Here is a 16,550-nt window from a genome sequence, read left to right on the forward strand (position 1 = left end):
GCTCCTTCTGCTCTATAACAGGCGATCTACTGATTGAACTGAAATTCCAGTACAGAGCTATTATGCAGATTGATCCTTTGCATATATTTTTGGGGGAATTTCATCTGTTATATGATAAAAAATTATTTTTATAAATGGTTCTGTTTAAAATTCTAAACTTTTGGTGTTCTGCATCATGCTTGTGTCCACATACATTGCAGGCTGCTGAGTCCCTTTCAGAGTAGAATCTGTCAGACGAGATTTCAGATGGTTCCCTCTGTAGCTCTTTCTCTGCTCTACTGAACCATCTTCTAAGCTGATCTAAGTTATCTTTTTTAAATAATTTTTTAAAGTTTAGTTAGTTGTAAAGATGCCAGCTCAGCAGATCCTTCGGGACAGCGGAGATAAGGGCTTGAGAGTGAGCCATCTGACAGCTCGTCAGGCTGGGTTTATACATGACTGACTAACTGCAGATTTGCCGTCACAGACTTTCATGTGGCAAATCCTCAACATTGTACAGTACCAGCAAAGTGGGTGAGATTTTAAGAAATATCACCCACACGCAGCGTACAAAAATATGCAGCGTGAATTGTCCTGTGGATTTGTAATCTGCGGCAGGTCCAATTTTTTTGGCCATTCTTCCCAGGGGATTTCACCATTTACAATGGAGAGGGTGAAGTCAGCTGGCTTATCCACAGTGGATTTTTCAGCTGTATTTTCAGTCACGCGCAAGCCCAGGCTAAAGGGGCCAAAGCGGCCTGCAAAGTATGTGAACACGTGCAGCCTGCAGAAGACAAACCGTTCAGAATTCAATTAAAACCAATGATTCTCACCCAATATACGCAGTTCAATAAAGAAATTGATACGAAGGTATCCATGGTCTCTAAAGGGGTTGGCCAGTTTATATTACTAGCTGCACATGTGCTGGTAACAGGGTATGCATGCCGCTAGTAATAAGCGTTCTATAACCATCAGTACTGATGTCCGATTATTTAATATGAATAATTCATGTTTACACGCAGGTTCCCTGACCTGTGTGCCGGGAAAATGTCCACTGATGGAGGGTTCCGTCCATCAGCGGCCTCCATTCAGTTGCACAGGGGATAGACTGCACATGCGCTAGTTCCCCGGTCAGTCCCCACTGTAAATAAATGGAGGCCGCTGATGAACAGAATCCCCAGAGCAGCGGCAGCACTCGTGTAAACGTGAATTATTCCTAATAAACTATCAGACATCAGTGCCGATAGATTAATAACGCTCATTACTAGCGGCATGCATGTCCTGTTACCAGCACGAGTGCAGCTAGTAATATCAACTGGCCAACAACATGGAGTGCTATGGTAATGCCAGCTTATTAGGAGAGATTTTTTGCATTGTTGTGGTGGTTAAAAATATTGAAAACCCTGTAATAAGACATTAAGATACTATAAAAAGATTGTTTTTCTGTTGCAGAAACCTTGGTTTCATGATGTTTGGGAGGTATGGGTGGGATACCCAAAGCAGGTAAGAGAACTGTTTTAAAATGGACAAAGCCTAAAACTGTTCTAATAAGAATGAAGAGCTCTGCAGGTTCATGTAGATTGTAGAACATTGGTCCAATGGTGGGCATTGCTGTCACAGCACAAGGCCCCACATTCGGTAGACCTGCCATGCACCTTGGAGTTCCATGATCATGCCGTGTTCTTCAGTATGTCAGAGCTATATTAATAATAACCATACAGTATATCCACAAATAAAGTCCAAATTCCTAAAGGCTGCAATAAAAAATGTAGATTTGCCTACACCTTTGTAAAGGGTAAAATGCAAAATAGATCAAATCCATTAGGATTCTCCCTGCAAAGCACGACTGAGGGCTTTTCAGTGGAAGCACTAGGAGCGTTGCATGGGGAGCATCAGCTGCTCTCCGCCGTACAGCATTGCTATATGCCATTCGGCGATGCTGATTGGCTGAGAGCAATTATGTGGCATTTAACATGTACCAACTGAGCAGGCAATGGTCGCCAAGGAATTGCCTGCTTGTCAGAGGAAGTGAGAGCTGCATTTGCATGCTGCAATCCCCTCCAGTGTATAAGGACAGGCAATCGTACTCCTACAGATTCGTTGTTTCTGGGCAGCAGATCCCTGTTAACACAGCATGATCTACTGCCTAGACACTATGATTTTGGTGTCCCCATAAACGATAATTTCACCCGATAAACGAGCATATGCTCGTGTCCGGTCATAGGGGCACCTTTAAATGGGCCAGTTATCCAGAACGAGCGTTCATACAAATGTTTGTTTCCAATAATCTGCCTGATAATAAAAAAGAATATATAAAATAATAATTGCACATCGTATGAATGGATGGCATGTCTTTCAGTTGCATTTTTAACATAAAAACGTAGAAGAAAAATGCAGGCAATTTTAAATGTGTGAACAAACATATACATAACCGTATATCCCCCGATTCTGTGTTATTATTTTAGGAAGTTCTGGCATCGCAGTACTGGTACTATGTCTTGGAATTGGGCTTCTACTGGTCCCTGCTATTTAGCGTTGCCTCTGATATTAGACGAAAGGTAAGTCCATATCATATCGCTGCTTAAATTCTTATGTTATCAGGAACCTCTATATATCTACTCAGCAGATCAATTTGGGCAGTGCCCTGGAATACTGGACGCAACTGCATCATACAATACATATGTTTTCCGCCTCCTTTTAAGCTGCCGAAGGAGGAGACAGGAAATCAAAACATTTCTAAGGACTGAGGACGCAAATCCAGCAATGTCCCATGAATTTTAAGAAAGCTCAAAGGAAATTAAAAGATTTCTCCCCTGCTTTTAATAATATGAAGTGAAGGGTCAACATGATAAATAACTATTCTCTTTGAAAGAATTGACATTTTGGAATCATTGTATATTAGGTTTATACTTCCATAATGGTTTGTTTCTTACTACAGGACTTCAAGGTACAAGTTGTTCACCACTTGGCCACCATTTTTCTATTGAACTTTTCATGGGGAGTCAAGTATATCCGAGTGGGAACTCTGACCTTGCTGGTGCATGACGTCTCCGATATTTTGCTGGAGGTGCAGTGATGATGATGATGATAATGATGACAGCAGCTTTCTCTCCTAGTATAGTTATCCTGGTTTGATCCCTGCCCTGTTTTTATTTCTCTTTGAAGGCTGCTAAAATGTGTAGCTACGCCGCGTGGAGCAAGGCTTGCAACATTATCTTTGCCGTATTTGCAGTTGTATTTGCCATCAGTCGGCTCATTATCTTCCCATTCTGGTAATTTCTCATCTTTGAGTATAATGGATCTGATCAAAATATTAATTCAGATGATTCATAAGACAGGCTTAGCTGGAATCTATATGATGGAGGTAGTATCTTGGGATGACCCTGGAATGTAGGCAAGTGGAGAACCTCAGACTAGTAGTAAACATCTGTTGTCACTAGTGGCAAGGAGATCTGGTCTCCCTTCCCTATTTAATATGAGGGAACAAGGAAAAAAATCCACAGGCAAATCTTTTTCCCTAGGTTCCTTTTCAAGTCCCGATCAAAACAATGGAAGGGTGAACAGATTTATGTATCGGTAATAACAAGTGAACCTTACAAAGATTAAGAGCATCTGTCACCATAATCGGCCATATTAAACCAGGCATACTGCTTGGTAGGGTTGATCATGGTGACTAAAATGACTTTCTCTCTGCAATCGTATTACCATTTAAAATAATTTTTTTAATTTTTAGTTATATGGAAATGATGCACTCGGAGCACCAAGGGGCTGACCTACCTCCTTGGAGCACCACCTCCCCCTCCCAGTGAGATAGATAGGGTCAGGCATACTTACTGCTATAATGCCTGGTCCTGAAAGCTTGTGAATGTGCTGGCAGCAGTACTATCAGCGCATGTGCAATACAGATTGGGAAAGACTGCATGAGACCTTCACTGCACTCGCGCAGTGAACAGTGAGAATGCCTAACCCTGACAATATCACTGGGATAGGGAGAGTCAGAGGTGAAGTGGATCTCCAAGGGGCTAGGCTAGCCCCCTCCGCCTTCTGAGCACATCATTAAGGACATGATCAGTGCGTGCTCTAACCTGTACGGTCACACAGCATGGAAACAATGCCCACTCAGGGATAGGTATGCACCTGTGCAGACTCCCTGAGCTTTTCCTAATGACTGGGCAGTGTGGTGTTGAATCACTCTGTGCAATTATAGAGAGAACTGCAGAGACATACAGTTGCAGCTGCGCAGTCCTCTCTATCCACTCCCTATGATCAGTGCAGGGAGGAAACATGAAGCTGAAAACAGCTAGGACAACACTTGACCCAAGATATGGAACATTAAGGCTCCATTCACACGTCCGCAATTCTGTTCCACATTATGCGGAACGGAATTGCGGACCCATTCATTGCTATAAGGGCCGCGCAATGTGCTGTCCGGATCCGGAAATACGGATCCGCACTTCAGGGTCCGCAATTCCGTTCCCGAAAAAAAATAGAACATGTCCTATTCTTGTCTGCAATTGCGGACAAGATTAGGCATTTTCTATTATAGTGCCGGTGATGTGCGGTCCGCAAAATGCGGAACGCACATTGCTGGTGTCCGTGTTTTGCGGATCAGCAAAACACATACGGATGTGTGAATGGACCCTAATCTAAATATTAAGCATTGGCTGTCTGAGACTACCAGGAATCCTTACGTTAACCCCCTTAACTGTCTTTGATCACTCGGGTTCCTTATATTTACCCATTCACTGCTCTAGACCACTGGGGTATTGGAATTAGCCCACTGACTGCCCTAGACCACCAGGTATAATGACATTAAGCCATTCAGTGTCCCTTCACTTTCCTAGACCACGATGAAGTCTGACATTAAAGGGGTTTTCTGAGACTTTAATACTTGATCAGTGGGGTCCCACACCTGGGAAGCCTGCCTATGATCTGTTCTCGAGGGCAGCGGTGCTCACAGTAGTGCCATGGCCTTCCCACTGCTTTCTCTAGGCTGAGTGACAACACGTTCATCAGACACGTGGCCTAAGTGCACCTAAGCCCCATTAAAGTGAAAAGGGCTGAGCTGCGATACCAAGCACAGCCGCTATACAGTGTACGTCACTGTGTTTGGTGGACGAACATGGCGATGACCGCAACGCTCAGGAGCACCGGTGCCTTCTCCAAAAAGCTGATTGGCAGGGGTCCCAGGTGTCAGCCCCCCACCAATCAGATTCTGATGACCTATCCTGAGGATAGGTAATCATTATTAAAGTCTCAGAAAACCCCTTTAACCATTTCACTGCCCCAGACCACCAGAAATGATGACATTAACCTTTTTACTGCTCTAGATCACCAGTGATGCTGTCATTTATACCTTCACTTCCCTAGACCACCAGGGATATAGCCATTAACCTCTTAATTGCCCTAGACCATGGGGGAAGCAGACATTAAACTTTAGAGCACTAGACCTGGAGGTTGTTTAATATTGTTTGTGTGGTTATGTGACCCTGCATGTCTGGCTGCTTTATAGCAAATTATTGTATGGGAATATTTATCTGATGTGGTTCTGTATATGGAATAGTGCCCAGTTCTCTAACTGCTCCACTCACGAGTTAGATTATGGAGGTCAAGTAGAGCCGAGCCTTGGAAAAGCTCAGTATTTAGCACCATGATAAGGACTTGTTACGTGGCTGCAGTTACCTCCGGGAACCATTATTTTCTCTGGTACCTGTGCAGTTGTAGATTTAAAAAGATTACTTTCACAAGTAATGTGGATGGACATAATGCCAATGATCAGTTGGTCTGCGTCCTACATAATAAATGTATGCATGTAACGTTCGTATTTGTCATTATAGCGTTTATTGTACAAAAAATAACTGATACATTTGTTTGGCAGGATAATCTATGCAACGGTGGTGTATCCCCTGTACTACTGCCCACGCTTCTTCCTCTACTACTTCTTCAACATGGTCATGTTTATCCTTCAGTTCCTTCATCTTTACTGGGCATACCTTATCTTTAAGATGGTGCGCAAAATGATCTCAGGAAAGGTAAGTTGTAATAATAACAGCCACGTCATTTTCATCCTCCTTTTATAAGAAAATATGACCTTCCATAAGACACTAAAAGAGGTAACTTAGGGCAAAAACATTCTGGCCAGGTTTCACTCAGGGCAGTTTTATGCAGTTTTTTTTTTTTTGTTTGTTTTTTCTGTTAATGCATCAAAAACTGCATTAAACTACCCAGTGTGAGTCTGGTGGACAGTGTGGTCTCCTGGTGTAGAAGACAGAATGTTTGATCACTGGCTTTGGAGTATATTATGACACATTTTCCTGTTTCACATTGGCAGGAAGCGCGGCCTCCTGTTTGTGGTTTCACAATACGCGCTCATGCCCACTACTGTAGTAGGCCAATGTACATCCCCAGGTTGTACACGACTGTAATACGGCACCTGTAGAAGTATATGAGACCCTACTGTACCTGACTTCATATGGAGGTGTTTTGTGTCTGCGTCCATATGTAAAAAACAAGCAGTACGGTAGTTCCATCAGACACGGCATTCTCCCCTAGAAGCAATGCTTTGTAATATGGTGCTCATGAAGGTCCCACAACTCAGTAGTATGATGCTGCAAGGACTCTGTGTGCCCCCATATAGTCCCTGCTATGTGCATGAGGAGTAAAGGCCCTTTGACACAGACCAATGCACAGGCAATTATCAGGAGCCAACCGTTAGGTGCCTGATCATTGATCTGCATTTACAGGCAGCAACCATCCCCTCTATATGGGGACAAATGATCACTACTCTTGTTGATTGTTCATCCCCATACAAATTCATTGTTTGTCAGCAGCACTTCCCTGTTTACACATGCTGCCGGCAAGCATTGATTTTATGTGCCGCCTAAAAGATTCAATCGCCAGCGAATAAGCATCCGAGCCGAACTCACTGCATCATAGTGATCTATAATGCCTGATCACGAGTCTACTATTCCATACTCGAGTACAGGATAGTAGACATGTGGTTCGGCTGGAACTCACAGCATCATAGATCACTGTAATGCACAAAGTTCAGCTCGGCTGACTCGTGGTCGGTGCAGGAAATGCGGCCATCACAAGAACCACTTGCAGGTCTGAAAGCAACCTTAAACTTTTACATGTTAGGCCAAGTCATATGTGCACAGTGCTAGGGGTGTAAGGATTAAAACCTGTCAGATATCTGGTCAGTTTAAAGAGGACCTATCACCGCTCCCTGCCTTCGCCATGTAATAACAATTCTGGAGCATGTATTCTTCCTTTATTATTTCTACTAGAAGTTATGAATTGCTAGCAGTCTGCAGTAAGGGTACAGAGGGGTGGTAACAAGTTGGGGGGGGGGGGGGTGTACCTGTACAGTTTGAAAATGGCAGCACTGATTGGATAGTCAGTCTGTGCAGTTACACACCCCTACCTTGTTACCATCACTCTGTACCCTTACTGCAGACTGCTAGTAATTCATTCATAACTTCTCGTAGGAATAATAAAGGCATGGCACAACATAGAGCCATAAGAATAGAGGCCCCAGAATTGTTATTACATTGGGAATGCATGAAGCTATTAAAACAGGCAGGTCAGGAGCGGTGATGGGTCCTCTTTAAGGTAATAAAACTACATTCATCAGTGCAGTGGCCAGGAGTCAGACGCGGCTTGACATCTAGTTAATCAACGGTCACATTTTAAAACCCTATGGAAGACCTAAATCACAGAACATTATCAGTCTCTCGTCATTCTAACAGGATGCCTTCCACTCAGCTCGTCTTCTTTCTATGAATAAACGGACTCTAACTTCACTTCCCCTTCTATTGGGGCCAATTTTAAGGGCTGGTGAAACAAAGCTCCCTGCATGTGCAGGCATCCAGAGGCTTATGCTCTTGCTCTTTGTGTATGTGCCAAGTGAGGATTTAAAAGCAGTGTTTTGCAATAAGCCACAGACCTTACACGAGCCAAGTACTGCCAGCAGGAAACTTACCAGCGCCCAGAAGAATGTTCTGCATTCAGCAGCAGCCGCTGTGGCAGTGACCTGCTCCTCTGTGGAAAGCATAGCATTTATCAGCACAGGCCCCAATGCAAGGGTGATGAACATAACCCCTAATAAGCATCACTCTCATTGTCATGTTTTTCTCCGAGATGAGGTACCAAGCCTTTTGTAGATTTATAAAATCATGGCAGCACGGTACTTGTCAAGTTTATAACCTTATCATCTTGGTGGTAGAGCAGATCATCTTCTCTTAAAGGGGTTGTCTCATTACGGACATTGGACCAGGATTTGCCTTAGAGGTCCGACTACTATGACCCTAACCAATCTAGGAAAAAATTGCCTCTTAGAAGAAAAATATAGTGGAGCCATTTGTAGACAAAGTGGTAGGTCTTTCCTAGCACTGCTGTCCCTTTGTTCTAGTGAGTGGTGTGGGTCACAGCAGTCAGAATCCTGCTGATCAGTCTGCGATGAAACAACCCCTTGAAGTGGCTTTGCATAGGAGTGCTGTTCAGAACAGAAGAGAACCAAGCTCAGCTGACCACTTCTCCTTAGCAGTTTCTTATAAGAGAGGCCTCTAATATGTGGTCAGAAGCCATGCAACGGTGTCAGATAACCATGATCAGGACAGCTTTTCAGCCTATGGAACTAAACAATGAGTGTGTGAAATGTGGTGAAGAATTATTGCTACTTATTAGAAATGTATACTATGATCAAAACTGTTATCAGCAGATGCTTTAGAAAAGGGGCAGAATGGGTTAAAAAATTAGAATAAGGCTACTTTCACACTAGCGTTCGGGTGTCCGCTCGTGCGCACCGTTTGAAGGGGCTCACGAGCGGCCCCGAACGCATCCGTCTGGCCCCAATGCATTCTCAGTGGAGGCGGATCCGCTGAGAATGCATCCGCCTGCCAGCGCTCAGCCTCCGCTCCGCTCAGTGAGCGGACACCTAAACGCTGCTTGCAGCGTTCGGGTGTCCGCCTGGCCGTGCGGAGGCAAGCGGATCTGTCCAGACTTACAATGTAAGTCAATGGGGACGGATCCGCTTGAAGATGACACCATATGGCTCAATCTTCAAGCGGATCCGTTCCCCATTGACTTTCAATGTAAAGTCTGAACGGATCCGCTCAGGCTACTTTCACACTTAGAAATTTTTCTAAGTTTTAATGCAGACGGATCCGTTCTGAACGGATGCGAACGTCTGCATTATCGGAGCGGATCCGTCTGATGAAACATCAGACGGATCCGCTCCGAACGCTAGTGTGAAAGTAGCCTAAGCAATACTCTCCTCACTGAACCTCCCCCTGTCGTTCCAGCACTTCCCAGTCCCCCTCTGGTTTGTACTTCCTGGTCTCTCTAGACACACAGGAAATGACTGCTCAGCCAATCACAGGCCGCAGAGGTTGACAAGTGATTGTCTTAGTGCTCATTTCCTGTGTGTCTAGAGACCAGGAAATACAGACCAGAGGGGGACTGGGAAGTGCTGGAACAGCGGGGGGAGGTTGGGGAGTGCCCATTTCCTGTGTGTTGTGAGGGACTGAAGTACAGACCAGTTGGGGAGCTGGGAGACATTGGAATGGGATCTGTGAAGTGAGTAATGCTTGTTTTATTATTTTTTTTTAACCCATTCTTCCTCTCTTCAAAGAAATCTTTATCCGCCGGACAACCCTTTAAGGTTTTATATAGAGTAAACTTTCCTAGTATCTCATTTGTGCCAGCCTTCCTGCTTGGTTAACACGTTATTATCAACCTTTCCTATCCTTGTGTAGATGTCTGGTGATGATCGGAGTGACAATGAAGAAGAGGACAGTGAGGAAAATGAAGAGCAGCCATTATCCAATGGGGATGGCAAGAAGCGCATCATAAATGGGCAGCACGACCGCTAGGTTTGCAGCTCATCATAGGCAGTCGCACCCCACCCCTGATAACACAGTGGATAAAGAGTAAAAGGATCATTCTTGCTGAATTTCTAGTGAGAGATGCAGCAGGGAACGGGGGGTGGGGGAGGGGGGCGACAGACCACAGCTGGATGGGCACCACTGCTCAGAAGGTGCAGGGTCCTCTTCTTTAGGACCGACTATGTTTGAGGCAAGGCCCAGCCATTTTTTCAGTTCCAAAACCTATAAACTTTGAAAGAAGAAAAAAAAAATCCACCTAAAGTGACCGCTTGTTCTTTTTTGCTTTAGAAGCAACGGTTTAATTTCCTTATTTTTTATTTTTTTTCCCGGAGGAGACAGTATTCTCAAGTATAAGAGTCTCCCCTGGAAGTTCATTTACATTGGTTAGTGTGGGGTGAGATGTCTTACAGTGTACTCAAGGAGGCAAGTAGATCTGGTGCCAGCTCAGCATCGCAGTAGCCTGGGAACATTTGCTTTTATTCCGTTTTCAAGCTATGAAGAGTGGAACAAAGAATTTGAATTGCACTAAACCCTCGTTGACCAGAGGGTTAACTTCCCAGCGCACTGACGACGATGACACTGCCTCCACCTCCTCCTTGGCTCTATTTATACCACATACGGGAACACAAGAGGCGCTCTGTGTATAATACACACACGATTAACTGTGCTCATGCTGTGACCTCATACATGAGCTGCACAGGAGGGGACGGCAGGATAACTCTCGCCGTCTGTTCCACCAATGGCCACAGGAAGCGCTAGCTGTTCCTTTTGCCATTGACTTCTGTGCCTGCTTTCAACAAACAGCAAAGGACTTAGGTATTTTAATACATATGCAACTTTTTATAAGACTGTTAGCCAGTGCATACTTGACATTATATCCCTCCCCCCCCCCCCCCCAAAAAAAAACAAAAAACATGCTGTTCATGCCCTTAGAGGGGAGATGGCGCTCTTATAGCTTTAATGTATACGTGTTATAGTATATTTTCTAATTACAGCCTATTTCTAAAACCCCAAATAGCTACTATATCTGACTTTGCCAAATGTGGAGATTTTAGCCATGTCCCCTCTTCTCCTCCTCTAGCCCTTTTATACAGTTTGTAGTCATGTGCTGCCTGTAAACCAGGATCAGCTGCGGTTAGGTACATGTTTTACTATATGCAGTATTCCCAGACATGTATTGCAGCCATGTTTATGAAGACCAGGGAAATAGCTGTAAAGACATGAGGGCAGATTTCTCAAGCTGTCTAAAAGAAAACTTGGTACCCGTACAAACCAATGGCAGCGCGCCTTTTATTTTTCAAGAGTACTAAAAGAAATGAAAGCTGCACTGTGATTGGTTGCTATGCTGTCTTTTTTCTTGGCAGGTTGATAAATTGGAGCCATTAGTGTTTCCTGCGGTGGACTGGCCCGGATACACATGGTTAACGCCGGTCCCATATTTTCTTTACACACTAACTTTGTATCTGTAATTTGTCCACGTGTAAATAAAACCACAAAGATAATAAAGTGTTGGATTTTACCTGGTTTATTGGCAGGGAGTGGTAATTCAACTACTTTACCTACTTGGCATGTAGCACATTATCTTTAGGAGGGGATTGTTAGAAATTTTATTTTGGAAATAGTTTACTCGCCATCATGATCAGGGCAAAATTCACATTCTTCTAACCTCCCCCGGTATATTAAAGAACTTTTCTGGGACTGCATACGGACAAGACACGGCCACCCGCGGCAGTCACTGTCCGCACAGTTTTACCGTTCATTGATCAGGTGAAAGCTTCACTGATGTGGAAGCCTAAATCATCGTTCCGGGGCAGCAGATGGTTGTAAACAGGGATCTGCCTGTGGGGCCAAGTGATGGCTCATCCGCATACGGCGGAGATAATTGCTGTATGTAAATGCAGCGCTCACCTTCTCTGGGAAGCGGGCATGTATGGGGAATAACAGGTTCATTCCTGATAATTGCCTGCTGTGTCAGCCCATGTAAAGGGCCTTTTAGGCTGCAGTTTCATACACCAGTCTAGTCACAAGCCCAAATTTATTAATAAGAGAACGCCTCTTCATAAATTTGTCGCACCTTGGGCTGTCCATGCGCCACAAAGTGAAGTCTACACTACCTATGGGCTGGCATAGAGTTCAATTTACAGCAATTTTCTCTAGTGAATTATGATAAGTGTGAGAAGGAGACCCATTCCCTTAGGGCTCATGTACACAAATGTTTTTTTTTGTTTTTTTTTTGTCCGTTCGTTTTTTGTTGTTTTTTGCTGCCATGTGGACCTATTCACTTAAGTGGGGCAGCAAAAAAAAAAAACAGAATGGCCTCTGTGTGTATTTCTTGTCCCATTTTTTTTTGAGGAACAGACATGGACATGTCCTATTAGGCTCTATTCACACGTCCGTGATGTTTTGCGGACCCGCAAATTGCGGGTCCGCAACACACCAGCCCGTCACCCCCATTGAAATGCCTATTCTTGTCCGCAAGCTGCGGACAAGAATAGGACATGCTCTATCTTTTTGCGGAGCTGCGTACCCAAAATCGGGGGCGCGCTCCGCAATTGCGGCTGCAGACAGCACACTGTGTGCTGTCCGCATCCATTCCGTCCCCATAGAGAATGAATGGGTCCGCACACTTTCCGCAAAATTGCGGAAAGGATGCGGACCCATTTTGCGGACGTGTGAATGGAGCCTTATTGTCCGCATTACAGACAAGTATAGGACTGTTCTATTTGGGGCCAGGTGTTCCATTCCGCAAAATACACACGGTCGGTATCCGTGTTTTGCTGATCCGCAAAACAACCAACGGTCATGTGCATGCAGCCTTAAGCCCCAGCCACTTTTTTTTATTTAGTGTGACCAAAGTGGTTTTGCCACTTAAAAAAAATTAAAATTATGGGGGCAGGGCCTATGTGGTCCAACAGACTTAAAGAGGACCGGTCCCCTCTCCTGAGGTGTAACCACTTGCCTTCCCTGTGCATCTATTTTTATAACTCTGTGTTGTGCTATCCTCTATTATTCCTACTGGAGGTTTTTGAATGAATTGCCAGCAGTCTGCAATAAGTCTACCTGGGTGTTACCAGGTGGGGGAGAGGTGCACCAGCAGCACTGACCAGATAGTGTCAGACTGTGTAGGGGACACCCCCAACTGGTAACTGCTTAGCTTTATTCATAAACTTCTAGAAGGAATAATAGAGGAATGGAACAGACAGACATGGCCAGAAAATTAGTGTAAATTACACCTGAAATCTGTCAGCTCCCAGCTAGGGTAGATTTTAGTCTCCGTCACATGGATCTCCTGCAGAGCTGAAAAATTTTAAGAGACTTGCACTCTTAATACCTTTGGTGCATCTTATGCCATCGGACTTTGTACCAAGACTGGTACTATTTTCCCCATTGTGTTTGCAGCAAATAAATATTACTTAATCCTTCATATTTTTGAAGTACATAGAGTGCTTGACATCAAGTATGGTTACAATGGGCTATGGAAAGAGGCAGAGCGAGGACGGATCGGCGCTGCTGTGGCCTGTAGGAGCACTGAGGAATTCGCTGTTCAGAACATTCCTTCACCTCCTACTGATAAGAAGTTTGAAGAAATTGTTCAACTGATGGAGAGCAAATATACATGGCCTGAAAGTGTGACATTCTGCTGATCTGAATCAGCACCTCTTCAAAAAGACATACCTATAGCAGGGGATGATTTACAAGTGGTGAGCATGGGGGGGGGGTGAACGACGACATTTTATAGGATTGGATAACCCCTTTAAATGGATCTGCAACATACAACCAAAGACAGGACTTCACCTATCTTTTGAGGAGCGGAGGCATGGAATGGAAGCCAACAGAAGCGCTTCTGTGGGCTTCCCATCTGTGCCTCCACAACACAAAAAGCTAGAACATGTTCAATTTTTGGCTGTATGTTGTGGATCGCTGACCCGTTAAAGTCAATGGGTCCACATCTGCAAACTGAGTTTACACGGCCAGTGCCCGTGCTTTGTAGACTGTAATTTGCAGTCTGCAGCACGGGGCCCTTACGCTTGTGGGCATGAGCCCTATAGTGGTTTTTGCTTCACTTGCGTGGCGGTTTTTGAACTGCAGCAGATTTCAAATCGCCAACACAGGTTAATTTCCATGGGGGTTTTCTTAGCATGTAGATGAAATTTCTTAAAATGTCTTCCACCCTGCTGGTACTGTACAATGCGGCAGATTTGCCACGCAAAAAGGCCTGACCACAAATCTGCAGCATATCAGTCACGCAAGGGCATAGCCTTAGGCTACCACCACATGTTATGAAGGCAAGGCGCCAAAGTCTTTCATGACCATCTACTAGATACCTTGTTAAACTTATTTTACATGAGTCCTGTAGTCTCACTGCTTGTACTGAGGCTATGCTGATAAACAAACCTGCTTTGCCTAAAAAGATAGTGAGGTTCATCTACAAACATTTTTACACCAGTCTTTGTTCTAAAAAATAAATAAAGTTTTGTTGGATATTTTCTGTTTGTTAACTTATTAAAGTCCTATGGATAAAACCCCGCAACAGAAGGTGCGCAATCGCACAAACAATTGACATGCTGCGGATTTCAAAATCCAAAAACAGGTCAATTTCCGCACAGAAGAAAAAAAAAAGCAAAGTGTCTGTACCCTTACCAGCCCGTGTATATAAAATAGCAGGGCAGAGAGAATTCATTCACAGAAACTAGCAAAGGGAAGAAAAAACAAAATCTGCAGGTGAGTTAACATGGACAGCTGCAGGACATCTGGTACACATTTACAGCTAAGGCCGGGTTCACATCACCATTTGGTTTTCTGTTCCATCAGATTTTGTAATAGATTTGATGCCACCCTACTTAAAGAGGATCTGTTACCAAAAAATGCAATGCAATCCAATCTGAAAGCACCCTTTTATAGAGCAGGAGGAGCTGAGCAGATTGTGATATAGTTTTGTGGGGAAAGATTCAGTAAAACCTGCAATTTACACATTTATATCTTAGCTGTTCACAGGAGGTAGAAAAAGCTATCAGTACAGGAGGGGTTATCAGTGATTGACAGCCATCTCTATACACAATGCTATCTATCACTGATAACCCCTCCTCCTCTACCGATGCTGTTCACAGAAGGTAGAAAAAACAGAGGTATAAATTACAAGTTTTACTAAATCTTTTCCTAAAAAATAAAATTACAAATATATATATATATATATATATATATATATAAATGAGTTTGTCTGTCTAGACGTTCTTTATGCACGCCCAAATGACTGGACCGATCTTCACCAAATTTGGCACACAGGTACATAAGGTGTCCGGGAAGGTTTTAGACCGGGTCTCAGCTCTCTAGGATGTACAGTTCCTGAGATATTCCCAAAAAATGACCTGCATTAGCCAATAAAAGCCTGCAAGTCTTTCACTCCTATCCCAACTGCCATACACACGGTCACATGTCCTATCCAGGTTTCCATAACAACTGATCACAGGTTTCAGCAGACCCTTAAATATTCAGTCATATGACGTATGACAGCACAACTACACTGCTACATGCATGGGGGCAGGGGCCACTATTAAAAAGGACAGGCGCTGTGGAGTTCAGTTAAAGGGGTGGGCACTGCAGAGGTCACGGTTAAAGGGGCGGGCACTGCAGAGGTCACAGTTAAAGGGGCAGGCACTGTGGAAGTCACTGTTAAAGGGGGCGGCCACTATGAAGATCACTGTTAAAGCGACGGGCACTGTGGAAGTCTCTGTTAAAGGGGAGAGCACTGTGAAGGTCACTGTTAAAGGGGCGGCCACTATGAAGGTCACAGTTAAAAGGGGTGGTCAATGTTAAAGGGGCAGGTACTGTGGAGGTCACTGTTGATATCTTTTTACGACTCACGGATTTAGACCGGCTCTAAGCTCTCTAGGACTTACCGTTCCTGAGATATTCCCAAAAAATGACCTGCATTAGCCAATGCAAGCCTTTCACTTAAAGGGAACCTGTCATGTGGATATTTGATTATAATCTAACTAATTATATACAATCATTAACTACTAAAAAGTACCTTAGATGTATTTACTTACTGGTGTGACAGATGGTTACCTCATAATATACACAAATAGGCCACATGCTAATGAGCTGATTTGAGTCCAGCGTATTTTTAATTCAGAGCTATAGCCACTCCCCTGCCCACCTGCTGCTGATTTATATGGAAAAAAAAAAAAAACTGTCAATCAGCAGCAGGTAGGCGGGGAGAGTCAGGAGCTCATAAATATTCATGACTCATCATTATGAGCTGGAGCTTTTCAATACAAGATGTTGGCAGATTGACTGGGTCAATTAAATAAAGTGACGCAGCATTTTGCTAAGAGAATCAGTCACTTATTTATGTTGCCCTTAGTTAGGACACCATAAAACTGGTGACAGGTTCCCTTTAAATCCGAACTGCCATTTACACAGTCACATGTCCCTTATTTTCAGTCAGATGAGGTGTGTCAGTTAATATTAAATTTATCCAGGTTTTCTTACAACACAGCCATAAATAGACCGTGCACACGGTGACATATCCCTTATCAGCCAATGGGACACTGAAAGACTTGCAGGCTTTTATTGGCTAATGCAGGTCATTTTTTGGGAATATCTCCTTAATGGTACATCCTAGAGAGCTGAGAATACAGCACTGTTTGCAATTTGGTGAAGTGTAAGAGTCTTTATTCTGGC

At 44.0% G+C, this 16,550-nt stretch overlaps 1 protein-coding gene across 2 annotated transcripts in view; it reads left to right on the forward strand.

The window, feature by feature from the left end:
- Window positions 1–11,390, forward strand: part of CERS3 (ceramide synthase 3) — a 206,773-nt gene extending 195,383 nt beyond the window's left edge. For both annotated transcript variants that reach the window (XM_040414244.1, XM_040414243.1), the window contains 6 exons: window positions 1,432–1,482; window positions 2,445–2,537; window positions 2,918–3,046; window positions 3,145–3,251; window positions 5,858–6,011; window positions 9,738–11,390. In XM_040414244.1, the coding sequence (XP_040270178.1) occupies window positions 1,432–1,482; window positions 2,445–2,537; window positions 2,918–3,046; window positions 3,145–3,251; window positions 5,858–6,011; window positions 9,738–9,854 (651 nt within the window). In that variant the 3' untranslated portion in view covers window positions 9,855–11,390. The remainder of the gene's footprint in view (window positions 1–1,431; window positions 1,483–2,444; window positions 2,538–2,917; window positions 3,047–3,144; window positions 3,252–5,857; window positions 6,012–9,737) is intronic.
- Window positions 11,391–16,550: the final 5,160 nt, after the last annotated feature.

This window comes from Bufo bufo, chromosome 1, assembly GCF_905171765.1.
Source record: "Bufo bufo chromosome 1, aBufBuf1.1, whole genome shotgun sequence".
Classification (NCBI taxonomy): Eukaryota; Metazoa; Chordata; class Amphibia; order Anura; family Bufonidae; genus Bufo; species Bufo bufo.